The 10,994-nt window shown below is 40.2% G+C and overlaps 1 protein-coding gene across 1 annotated transcript in view; it reads left to right on the top strand.

Annotated features, from left to right (window-relative positions):
- The first annotated feature begins 2,465 nt into the window (after positions 1 to 2,465).
- RBBP6 (RB binding protein 6, ubiquitin ligase) overlaps positions 2,466 to 10,994 on the top strand; it is a 30,050-nt gene continuing 21,521 nt past the window's right edge. Inside the window, exons 1-3 of the mRNA XM_015813251.1 lie at positions 2,466 to 2,631; positions 5,260 to 5,359; positions 8,542 to 8,578. Coding sequence (XP_015668737.1) covers positions 2,466 to 2,631; positions 5,260 to 5,359; positions 8,542 to 8,578 — 303 coding nt within the window. The remainder of the gene's footprint in view (positions 2,632 to 5,259; positions 5,360 to 8,541; positions 8,579 to 10,994) is intronic.

Genomic DNA, 10,994 nt, shown 5'->3' with positions numbered 1-10,994 from the left:
GTCAATATACCTCCATTTGCAAAACATGCCTTCATTGCACGTGTGTTTGTGTGTGCATCAGATCCAGGGTTCAAGGGTTAAAATGTTATTTTCCCCCACTTCATAATGGTCCAAGGACCCTTCTTTTGTGATGGAGGAGCAGCTGAGATCCGTGTCTGGTGAGGCGAATGGACCAGGGGCCCCAGACCCCCTGCCTCTGGCCTCACAGACTTTCTTTGTAAACTACCTAGGGTAGAAGAGGCTGCAGCCAAGGGCCCCTGCCTCCCAAGGGCCCAATCTTTGGGACCCACGTTCTAGTCCCCCTCGTGGGGCGTCTTTGGACCAGCTCCTCTCTTGGGCAGTTGTTATGGGGAAAAACGAGGAAAAGGAGTCCTGCGTGCATTGCCTGGACCTCTGGTAGTAAAAGCAACATATAAATCTAATAAACTTTATTTGTCACAGGCAGCATGTGCTGAGATGGCTTCTCCTTCCCTCCCTTATTTATAAATAAATAAATAAATGAGGAGCTATTAGGATGAGAAATAGAATTTATTAGTGAAATAAGAATTTAAATTTGGGAATAATATGTATACTTTAGCTGCGATAATCACGCGGTAATGAAATGAGGGCTACCCGAAGTTTAAACATTATGGTTATTAAAGGCTAAATTTGAAAATGGTAATTGGAATTAAGTAAAACTCAAAATCAGGACTTGGATATTTATAACTAAAATTGTGTTCATAAATGTATTGATTGATTGAGCTTTATTAAGAAATGCATTAAATTGAATATGATACAATAATTAAGGGAAATAGAGAAGGCATTTTTAATGATGTAACCTTTGATTTACATGAATGACTGTTCCTGGACTACGGATTACCCTATCTCCACGATGTTTCCTAATCACTTGGTTGTAAAAATTGAAAAAATTAATAAAGCTTGTTACAAAAAAAAAATTTATAAATAATAATTATTTATAAATAAATAATTCATTTGGACGAATCACCTGTCTAGGGGGATTCTTCGTCATCCGGGTCGTGGTTGTCCCAAAAGTGCTTTTTCAAAAGGCGACTGGACTTCCTTCTCCTTTTTCCTTGAACTTTAGAAGCTTCTTGGCCGAGAAGCGAAACGTCTTCAAGGCAAAACAAGGGAAGCCCAGTTGCCTCTTGAAAAAGCACCTTTGGGACCGCCGCCTTAAGCAACAGCGGGAGCTACGGAGCCGCCGAGGAAGGAAAGCGCCCCCCGCCCTCATCTCTAGCCCTGGAAAGCCCGGAGGGAATTCCTTCGCGCCCCACGCGAAGAGGCCGCTTCCGCGGCTCATTTGACGGGTGCCAAACCCGGCAGATACTCTCACCCCCCCTTCTGCCCCCCCTGCTCCTAGCTAGAACTTTCCCCCCCCCGGCAATGGAGACCCCCGTTCCCAACAGCGAGCGCAGCCGGAGGGTGCAACGACGAGCCTCGGCCGAGCTTTGGGACCCGGCTCTCCGCCTGCCGGCGGGGCTTGCACGGCGCTCTGATGGGGCTCGAAGGGGGGCTCCGAGGCGGGAGGGAGCGTTCGGGTGGGCGACCGCGGAGACCCCCGCCAGCGCTCCGCTCCCAGAGCGGAGGGGGCTCCACGCATGGCGCGCGGGGCTGTCTCCGCCGCCGGCAGAGGATGCGCTTCCTCCGAAGCCGGCGGGCCAGGAACCGCCCCCTCCCCAAGCCTCGGAGGGGCCTGAACGGGAGAAAAGCCCCTCCCGAACCAGGGACCTGCCCCGCACAGGGATGGGCTAGATGGCCTCAGGGAGAACCCCTCGCCCGCGCGCAGCAGAGCAGAAGCGCCTCGCCGGAGATCGGGAGCCCAAAGCGCCGCAGCCGCTCCGAGACGGTCCAGCGAGCGGCGCAGCGCCCGAGGCCGCGGCCCCTTTAAGGGCCCGACCGGCGGCCGGTCACGTGCGTCCCTCGCGGGGCGGGCGAGGAGGCCAGAAAGCGGAAGAGCGGCTTTTCTTCCTTTGTCATAATGCGCTGGGTCACGTGGGTCCGCAGGAGCGCGCTGTGACGCCTGCGCACTCCGGCGCCTGGCTCGCCCTTCAGCGTGCGTCGTGCAGCCAGGGAGGCGGCTGTTCCTCGCGCGCCCTGCTTCCCCCCCCCTCCGCAGCCCTGCGGCTACCGGCTGGGAGACCCCGGAGCGAAGGCGGAGCTGCCGGAGTGTTCGCGAAGCCTCAGAGCCGTTGCCGCCGCCGCCGCCGTTGCGAGGGGGCCGTTGAGGCTGCGATCCGCCGAGGAGGACGGAGGAGGACGGAGAAGCGAGACGAGTCACTGCCGCCGCCGCCGCCGAGGAGACAGCGAGGCCGAGAGCGAAGGAGGAAGGAGCCGCCGCTTCCGCGGCCATGTTGGAGGCCTAACCGGCCCAGCGCCGCGCCTGACAGGAGCCGCGGCGGGCGAGGCGGCCTCTGAGGGAGCCGAGGAGCGTGAGGCCCGCTCGCCCGCCCGCCCGCCAGCCAGCCATGTCCTGCGTGCACTACAAGTTCTCGTCGAAGCTCAACTATGACACGGTCACCTTCGACGGGCTGCACATCTCGCTCTACGACCTCAAGCGCCAGATCATGGGCCGCGAGAAGCTCAAGGCGGCCGACTGCGACCTGCAGATCACCAACGCCCAGACCAAAGAAGGTAGGCCGGCGGGCGGGCGGGCGGGCACGTGGCGGGAGAGGCGCCTCTCCGGCCGGTGGGCGCTTCCTCCGCGGCTGCCGCCGGGCCGGAGCCTTTGTCCGCGCCGGTTGAGCCGCGGGTTCGGCAGGGACGGGAGGCGGCCGTGCGCCGGGCCTTGGTGCCGCTCTGGGTCCCGGCCTGCTTCGGTCCGCGGTGCGTGTCTGCCGAGGGCTTAGGCCCGGCGGGATGGGAGTTGACCGGCCGGCTGGCTGGCTGGTTATTTATGTGGCCGCCCGTCCGGAACACAGGACGTGACTGGGCAACGAACAGTGTCGGGAAGGGTTTCCCCCCCCCTTCTTCTTCTAAAGAAACATGAAATCTGTAGGGAAAAGAATAATAAAAGTCAGGGACCCCCTCCAGACTTCGGAGTTTGCCAGGAATAGTTCGCCTCAGTAACTTTCTTGAATAGAATGTTTTAGATGTATAAGGATTCAGAAGGGTGTCCTTATTTTAATAGGCTGAAAACACACCCCAAATACATTACCAGATTATATCCTGTAGAGATTCCTATCAGATACTTTTACAAATATTGTCGAGACGTATTTTGGTGACAAAAAGATTAACAATTACAATGAGTTTGGGGGGGGGAAACAGATTTGATCTTAAATAAGAATTTTCATTTAATTTTCTCTGCCTTGAAATGGTAATCTAGTTAATATTAAATCTGAATATAAATATTTATATAAATCTATAAATATGTTAGACAAACTGTTGGTTGCCAGAAATGTGAATTGAAGGAGATTTTGCTATAGGACCAATTAAATCATTTCTCAGATTTCACTGTTGATGCTCTTCCAATTCAGTGTATGCTTTTCAGTTCGCATTATCTATACAAGCTATTTAGTTTATACAGAAAAATTAGGAATAAACATTTAAAAAGGATAGGAAAGAAAACTCTGTCCAGTAAACCATTTCTGTTATTCTTATACTGTATCTTTAATTCTGACTTCTGATTCTAACTCTAGAATTCTAAAAAGAATGATCTGTATTGGTATAAAAAAAGACTTAAGGATATGCAAATATTGCCACAGGGATGTAAAGTAGGTATGATTGCAAGAAGAGATACTCTTCAGCTGTAATCATTAAGTGTAAATTAATGGATTTGTGGCCAGACCTATAACTTCCTCTTTTAGTTTCCTCATTTAAAGTGTCTTAAATTTAAATAATGGTGCCAGGTCTTGTCTTGGAGTATAAAGAAATTAATATTAAGTACCTATCCTAAACATGTCATTGATGACAAAGATTAATTTGAATTGCTTCTGAACAATTATTTAAATCCCTTGTGAAGAAGATTTTTAATAGTTGTTTTCTAATAAAACCATTGTTTAAATAATTGTATATCAGAGCTTGGAAATAGATTTAAGTTTTAAAGCTAGGTACAGACCATATATTACCTCAATTATGTATTCAACTAAATCATGTATTAAATAGATTTCTGTTCATAAATCAGAAATACTAAAGGACTCTTTGCCATACAATGATACTCGATCATCAAATTATTAGGAGGCCCAATTAGAACTAGAAGTGCATGGAGGATGCAGAAATATTCTGCTTAATTTGTTTCTTATCACTTCTGCTTTTAAATCCAGACTCCTTCTCTTTGCTCAGATCCATTCCAGCCCCAAAATATTGTTAACTTATCTTTGCCCATTTGAACAGAGGTGACCTTTGACCTGCTCAACAAACATGAAATATGAGGAAATCTTTGACTTATAATTTGTTTTTCCAAATTATAATTTTAAAAGTTGGCTTTAATTCATCTTTTATAATTAGATATGCTTTATTAAAGGTTTCAATTGTTCTACCTCATTAGCGTTGGCTGAAGTAGATCATAGCAGAAATACAACTGGTGTATATGTAAAGGTATAATTAAAAGATGAAATAGTTATATGTGGAAGATTGATGAAGTTATTTTAATTCTAGTGTGAGCAGCCATTTGGTGATTAGAAATACTGTAATTTTTTTAAATCACATTGAGGGATGAAGTCTTTGGGGTAGGTGTATCTGCAGGACTGGTTTTAATGCTTCCATATTAAAATAATTGTTACACTTCTCTATTTTTATTTCTTAGCATTCTGTGATCTGGGAGCTGTGTACCTCTTATTTGTTTATCACTCCCTAGATTACTATGATGTACTGTCGGTTACTTTCCTGGGGACAAAATTGCCAAAACATCTATAGAAACTTTTAGGTTAAAGCCACTTGGCTGTGCATTATGACGACAACACAACTTTTTAATAAATTGGTATTATAGGATTGCCCTGATGAACAATGCAAACCATATTTGTGTGTACTCTTAGCTACAAGAATATACATAGCAATGAAGTCACCCATAGGGTAATTTTTAAAACAATATTTTATAAAATATTCCAAATTTTAATTTGGAATTATTTGATGCATTAATATTTTAAATAAAATTTTACATTTGGTAACCTATATTAAGTTGTCCGTTACATACTCCTTAAGAATAGAGGGTGTTAATGACCCTGCCTGATTATGCCAAGAATTCCTGTGATTTGGTGCCTTATTGGGAGAAATTCTGCATTTCAAATAGGAATCCTGCCAAATGTGTTTTCCTCCTCTTCCTAGAATATACTGATGATAATGCCCTGATTCCCAAGAACTCATCCGTTATTGTCAGAAGAATTCCTATTGGAGGAGTAAAATGTACAAGCAAAACCTATGTCATGTAAGTATAAAAAAGATTTTTAAGAAATAAGCTTGGATTCTTGTACTGATACCTCTTGGTAATTAGAAAACGTGTACATTTTCTCTTATGGGTATGTCTGTGTCAAAATGCTTTTTTAAATCACGAATAGTTTTGTGGAATTCCATTTTCAAAACTTTTGAAGTAATATATTTTACTTAGTCCTGTCTTGTGGATATCACTAAAATAGAACTTAGGATTTGAGCTACCATTAAAAGTTGGTGACTGCCAGAAAACATACCGATTTCTGTTGTTGTAATTACTATATCTTGAATATCCTCTAGATAGAATTGCTTTATATTTTGACTCTTAGTGGCCATAGTTCAAACTAGAAAAAGAATTTTGTCTAATATTTAACATATATCTGCTAATTGTAAATTGTTGCTTATTTCAGGCTCTATGGAATTAGTGACTGTAGAAATATGAATTAGTTCACTATGAGCAAATATTGGTAGTAGGTAGACTACTCAGGAGAATTCATTGGGAATAATTATCCAGAATAGGACATGCTCAGGAAGTTTGGGAGCTTAAACTTCTTTGATCAGGGAGTTTGGGGGCTTAAATGTCTTTGTCTTAAACTATTGAAATGAAGTTGTACTGGCAAGACCAGTAGAGCTTAGTATTCAGGTGAATTTTGCCTGGGAGGATTATTCTTTGCACCCTACTCTTATTTTAAAAGAGTTCTGCTCTGGGATACATAGTAAGTTGCTCATAATAACAACCAGTAGCATAATATGTGAATAGCACATCTAAGTAAAGAGTGGTGCAGGTTTTTGAATTCAGTATCTAATTACTTAGATATACTGATATGACAGCATTTGACAAATTCCTTTAAGAAAGAATATAAAGGATTCATAATTTGTGCTGTCCTTAGCTTTGAAAGTGTAATTGTGGGCTGGGGCTTTGACCTTTTGCTGCCCAAAGTAATACCAAGCTTGTGTGCTCCCAATTACAAATACTTATATGCTTTGTTTTGTTCTCTACTGTTAGAGTAGAGCTTCTAATTCTAGAAATATTTGAATTACAAGTTCTATAATATACTTTGAACATCAAGCACTAAAATAAAATCTAAAATAAAAATGAAGAATTGGAAATTTGGGTGGGGGCTAAGTTTTTTAAATTTCTTTACCTTGTTACTTATTACAGGTAATCCTTGACATACAACAGTACACCTAGTGACCGTTTAAAGTTACAACGACATTGAAAAAAGTGTCTTATGACTATTTTTCACACTTATGACTGTTGCAGCATCCTCACAGTCATATGATTAAAATTCAGATGCTTGGCAACCGACTCATATTTATGACCATTGCAGTGTCCTGAGATCATGTAAACATCACTTGTGACTTTCTGTCAAGCAAAGTTAATGAAGAAGCCAGATTTACTGAACTGTGTAACTAATTTAACTACAGTGATTCACTTATCAACTGTGGCAAGAAAGGTTGTAAAATGGGGCAAAACTCAGTTAACAAACATCTTGCTTAGCAACAAAACTTTTGGGCTCAATTGTGCTTGTAAGTTGAGGACTAGCTACATAGTAATTAGAAAAAGTATCAGCTGAAAAGCTTTGACTCCTGGGGACATAGAGGTAGTCCTTGGTTTACAACCAGAATTATGTAAGTCATGGTAGTGGCTAAGTGGCTCACCACGTGACCATGCCCAATTTTAGAAAAAAAATTGCAGCAGTCATTAAATCAGTTTCTTCATTGGGCGTTTTTTGTTGGAAAAATACTAGAATCAGGCAAAAAAAAAAAAGCCCAACAAAAATGATGGTTGCGTGACCACGGAATGCTGCAAGTGCCTATAAATGCAAGCTGATTGCCAAGCACCCAAAATGCTATCACGTGAGTGGAGGTGTATAGTCATTGGAACTCCGGAAGAGGATCATAAGTAGCTCTGGGGAGGTCTCTTATAATTTCAAAAAGTTGCTAAGCAAGGACTACCTGTATGTATTTGGTCTAGTTCAGAACATAAGGGGAAATGCTAATTTCTGCTTACATTGTTTGGAACTGTGGTTCTTTTTAGAGATCATCCTTATCATTTTATCTTTTATGGCAACGGGAAAAGTAGCTTTTGCTTCCATTTTTAAACCCATTTGTCGTTTTTAGCCATCTAAATTTCAAACTGATTTGCTTTACTTTACCAGGTCATCATTTTGAATATTCCCTTGTTAGGGAATATTAATTTAGGCTTAAAATACAGTTTTCTGAATTTAGATGTCATGAGGATCTAAGCTTCATAAAATCAGGAACCAGGCTTAAACTCTTCATGGCAATCCAAAAAGAGGGAGTTTTGAGCCCATACAAATCATTGACATGACAAGCAACAGTGATTTCCCATTATATTTGAACAAGAGTACTATGTTGTCTAACACAACTTTTTATAATACATCTTTAAGACATCTAACATATATTTTTAAAGATACAAGTCATAGTTGAACAAAAGCTTACAAGTAGGTGAGACGGTTATTTTTATAAACCTTTTATTTTGATATAAGAATCTTCAAGGTAATTAGGTTAGGTTGAAAATATTGTATGTATATGAAATTTATATGGAAATGCACATTATTGGCAATGAAAAGACATACTGAACATCTTCTGAACTACAAAGAGTAGTTGTTTACTTTTAAAACTCATTAATTATCCTTTCTTTCAGTTCTTTTTATTTGAAAATATCACGCATGTCCCAAGTTAGATTATGGGATTGAGTAATGCATCATTGTTGTGAAGAATATAACTTCCTAAATGTAAAATATTCAGGGAACCTATTTAAAGCCTTTTTTTTAAATCAGACCTTTTTTCTTTATCACAGAATTCATAAGTTTCACAGAAGCGTAGAAACTCCTCTCAGGTGATGTTTTTTGACCACCACTTTGAGTCCACACATCCTGTCCCTCTTCAGTCTGTCTAGACAAATTGACTGCCTTGCTCTTGGTGTGGGGATTTGGCCTTTTCCATAAACTTTGCATGCCAGTCTTAGAAAACAGGTACTTCTAGAAGCTTAATGTTAATGTTCCTTTAGGATCAGAGCTTTTGTCAAGTAAGTTTTGGAGGAATGTTTCCTTATGTGCTAGTTTTAATATGCACTTTTGGTTTCTGGTGGTGAATTTCTGTTTAGTGACAGTATGTTGTGCTGTTTCTGATCGTATGTTTTCCCTTTTTTAGAAGTCGAACTGATCCAGTGAGTGGACCTTCAAAAGCAGTATGTAAAAACACAATCTCACACTTTTTTCTACACAATCTGCTTAATTTACAATATTGTAGCAATAAAGTGTTTTTATAAATATTTATTTTTCACAGAGAACCATTGATACTGTAACTTATATTGTAATTTGATTCAGTATAGTAAACTGAGCAATGCAGATCATTTTAATGTGATCATAAACACTGGTGCAAAGTGACACTCTGTATTGCATATTGGAATGCTAGATTATTTCCTGTATGACTTTGTGTTGTACAGATAATGTATGATCATTTATGGATCATGTAAGTTAAGGTTTGCACTGCTGAACATAATTATTTTGTTCTACATTTTGTGTGTCTCTAGTTGGTAGCTGTTTGTTTGTATAGGTTGTTGTGTGCTTTTTGTTTCCTCGAAATAAAAATATTTGGAGTGTATCTTTTTTTGCCACTATCACATTGTATCAACTTTTGTTCTTAATATTTCCATTAATGGTTTTTGAAGATATTTTCAAAAACTGCAATCTATTAAACTTACCTTTTTTCTCCTCAGATTCAAACATTTATTGAAAGGTGTAAGATCATTTGTGCAATTAGATTTATAGTGAAATACACACTGTTCACATGTTTTGCTCCAGTAGATAACCTAGAATGTAAACTGCTATCCTAAGATCTGTATTTCCTACTAATTATCCCTGGGCAAGACATAATTAATGTTAATCTTAGTACGTATTCCTCACACAAAAGAGATATTTTAGCACAGTGACAACGCCTGTCAGACCTCTCCAAAGACCTATTCAATTAAGAAAAGATGCCCTTATTTGCTCCTCGGGTCACCACAAGTTCTTAAATTTTATTTTGTCATGTAATAACCTATTGAGTTGCTTCCTTTGGTAAGCTCTTGTTTAGTTACCATTATTGATCAGTGGGATTTTTTTCCTATTTCAATTCATTAAACACACATGTGGTCTCTGTTTCATTTTAAGTTTGCTTAACATACTACAAAGTTGTTTTACTTAAGGTTTAATGATGCAGTTTGGCATTGCTAGATTGTTTTCTAATGCTAGAAAAGAAAAGAGCAGTTTTGGTGACCAGTTAGAGTATTTATAAAATTATGCTTATTTAAAAATATTTAGCATTCCTGTGGTAAATAAAAACAGTTCTCATTTGATTATTAATTATACATAACATATCTAAAAATCATTTTTGCTTACAAGTGATCCAAAACTAAATAATATAGCAGATTTTGTGTAAGCTGCTTTTATTATTATTTTATAACCAGTCCTTTTTGCTAGCTTGTATAATAAGTTATGTTCACAAATAAAGTTCAACTTTCATTTAGAATTGTGTGTTCCCTGGCATGTCTATTGTACATCTTACAGCTTTGTTTAAAAGTTATGGTTTTAAGCAAGCTTGCAAACAGCACTAAAATCCACCAATTCAGTGACTTCCTACAAGCGTTTCTGTTATCTGCACTAAAGGAAGGATCAAAGTTAGAGACTGTCAGGCTTTGCAGTACAGCTGTTTCAAGCCTACAGTACTTTAAAGCTAGGGTGCACCAAAGGAATGTTCATTGAATCAAGTAAAATCTATTATTTTCTATTATTTCAAGTACAATCTTGTCCAGCTAACAGATCAAAATGCTATAGTATTGATGAAATCTAGAAAAGGAAATATTAGGGCTGGGTGTGTATGTGTGTCTTTTTAGGTCTGTGTGGTTTGTCACCTAATGGGCTTTGGAGGGGGTGGTGTAAATAGGAGACTTCAGTCCCTACATGCAATCAGCCATTCTATAGTCGGGAGTTTAGAAATAGGTTGATTCAGAGTGGGGATGCTGGTGTTAGGTTTTGAGTTGTTAGGATATAAATGGAGAATTAGTTGTTGTCTACTATGCTTGATGTTGGTTCATTAAACAGTAAATACTCCTTTCATTGAACTTCAAATCCTGGCCACTACATACAAAGGTCCCAGGTTTTGCTTTGTTTTAAACTTCTGTGCTATAACCTACTGCACTAGAATTCACCAACCAAGTACTAATAGCTCAAAAACCTTTTTTCTTTTTTTAATTAGTTAGGTACTCTCACCTATTGTATGTATACAACTCATGTCTTTGCCAGGACCCCCAGATCCTTTTGTAATGAGTACATGTCCCTTGTTTCCTAGGAAGACAGAATATCTGGCATACACGTGTCTTCCTCTGCTCTCTACAGATGGCACAAACATAGGCTAACAGTGTCTCTCATGTCTCACGGCCTGCTTCTGCAGGAGTGAAAGAGCACCATGATGGCTGCTCATCTAGGAATTCCTTGTTTTGTGGTGCCTATTGCTGTTTTCTTCCTGTAGGGTACCTTTTGTCCGACATCTCAAATATATGTATGATTTTAAATTTCAAAACCTTTCTTACCACATGTGAAATTGAATCTAGTTTAATAACTAAA

This window comes from Protobothrops mucrosquamatus, unplaced genomic scaffold (genome assembly GCF_001527695.2).
Source record: "Protobothrops mucrosquamatus isolate PMUCROS unplaced genomic scaffold, P.Mucros_1.0 scaffold148, whole genome shotgun sequence".
NCBI lineage: Eukaryota > Metazoa > Chordata > Lepidosauria > Squamata > Viperidae > Protobothrops > Protobothrops mucrosquamatus.
This window is presented reverse-complemented; position numbering and strand designations above follow the sequence as displayed.